The sequence below is a fragment of the Chanos chanos genome, chromosome 6 (assembly GCF_902362185.1).
Source record: "Chanos chanos chromosome 6, fChaCha1.1, whole genome shotgun sequence".
NCBI lineage: Eukaryota > Metazoa > Chordata > Actinopteri > Gonorynchiformes > Chanidae > Chanos > Chanos chanos.
Genome location: NC_044500.1, coordinates 713,132 through 715,000, shown reverse-complemented (window position 1 = coordinate 715,000; position 1,869 = coordinate 713,132). Strand labels below are relative to the sequence as shown.

Sequence of the window (1,869 nt, the reverse complement as noted above, 5' to 3'; positions counted from 1 at the left end):
GAAACATCACTAATTTAAAAATATACAGACTGTGTCTACTGATGGTTGTTCTTCATTAGCTGCTCTAAGCTATGTTGTCACCTAAAAATATCTTATGTGTGTCTCTGTGTGTGTGTGTGTTTGTCTGCACGTGTGCGTGTGCATGTGTTTGTGTGTATGTTTGATTGTCTGCGTGCGTTCTTACGTATTTACGTGTGTGTGTGTGCGCGCGTTTGTGTGTTTGTACGTATGTATGAGTGTGTGTGTGCGTTTGTGTGTGCGGACATGTGTGTGCGCGTGTTTGTGTGTGTGTACGTGTGTGTACATGTGCACGTGTTTGTACCTGTGCGTGTGTGTGTGTGTTAGATCGGAGGGTTGCAGTTGGAAGGCTGTAGTTTTGATGGGACTGCTCTTTTTGAGAACCAGCATGACTCTCCCAGTGTGTCTGCAGTTCCTGTCTGCTACACAGCCTGGATCCCACAGGTACTCTCTCTCTCTCTCTTTCTCTCTCTCTCTCTCTCTTTCTCTCTCTCTTTCTCTCTTTCTTTCTTTCTCTCTTTCTCTTTCTCTTTCTCTCTCTATCTTTCTCCCGCTCTCTCTTTCTCTCTCCCTCTCCCTCTCCCTCTCTCTCTTTCCCTTTCTCTCACCCTCTCTCTCTCTCTCTCTCTCTCTCTCTCGCTCACTCTATGTGAGTTAAAGGTCAACTTTATTTTCTTACCCTGACTCATTGAGGCTGATTGGTTGTTGTCATGGTGACAGAACAGTGGAAAGATTTAAGATTGGTTCAGACTGTTATTGGTTTTGCTTTTTTATTTCAAATTCAAAATCTGAAAACACACACCCTCTCACTGTGCCGTAGTTTTAAGAGTAGCTATCTTAGTTTTAACAGCTGGCCAAGAGAGAGAGACAGAGAGAGTGACAGAGAGACAAAGAGAGAGAGAGAGTGAGACAGATAGAGACAAAGAGAGAGAGACAGAGAGAGAGAGGGAGAGAGAGAGACAGAGAGAGAGAGAGAGAGACAGATAGAGACAAAGAGAGAGAGTGACAGAGAGACAAAGAGAGAGATAGAGACAGAGAGAGAGAGCGAGATAGAGGGAGAGAGAGAGACAGAGAGAGAGAGAGAGACAGAGAGAGAGAGCGAGATAGAGGGAGAGAGAGAGACAGAGAGAGAGAGAGAGAGACAGATAGAGACAAAGAGAGAGAGTGACAGAGAGACAAAGAGAGAGATAGAGACAGAGAGAGAGAGAGAGATAGAGACAGAGAGACAGAGAGAGAGAGAGAGAGAGAGAGAGATAGAGAGAGACAGAGAGAGATAGAGAGATAGAGAGAGCGAGAGAGAGAGAGTAAAGGAAGGCTTTACTGAGGTAAATGTCTGTGCTAATGAGTGTCAGACACAGATTACATACACAAAGATGTCTGTATTGTATATGGTTCATGAAGCATTATTATATAGGCTGTGTTAATGTTGTGTTAATGTTGTGTCAATGTTATGTGAACGTTTGCAGAGTGTCAGAGGCTGCTACGCCCCAGACGAGTGTATCTCCTTGCCGTTGTACACCAGTTCGGAACGTGTGCGCGTGGTCACCAACATTGATGTCCCGTGTGGTGGGATCAGGGATCGGTGGATCCAGAGCGGAGCGGCCCTCTTCCTGAAACAGCAGTGAAGTCCCACTCAGTGGCAGTGCTAACAGAGACAGCTTGTGAAATGAGTGTGTTTTCTATATGTAGTTGTGCTTTGTAAGGACCACTCTGTCATTTGACCCTTTATGTTCTGGTAACGACATACAAAGCTTATAGAAATGTTTATGCCTGTTCAATAAAGGTTATAGAAAGTTTATTAAAGATTTAAAGATTTAACTAAAGTCTACTCTGTGCAGGCAGTGTTTTGAT

The 1,869-nt window shown here is 44.2% G+C and overlaps 1 protein-coding gene across 1 annotated transcript in view; it reads left to right on the top strand.

Moving 5' to 3' along the window:
* The window catches only part of dync2h1 (dynein cytoplasmic 2 heavy chain 1), a 163,782-nt gene extending 162,139 nt beyond the window's left edge, over nucleotides 1-1,643 (top strand). The window contains exons 89-90 of the mRNA XM_030776669.1: nucleotides 346-462; nucleotides 1,485-1,643. Coding sequence (XP_030632529.1) covers nucleotides 346-462; nucleotides 1,485-1,643 — 276 coding nt within the window. The remainder of the gene's footprint in view (nucleotides 1-345; nucleotides 463-1,484) is intronic.
* Nucleotides 1,644-1,869: the final 226 nt, after the last annotated feature.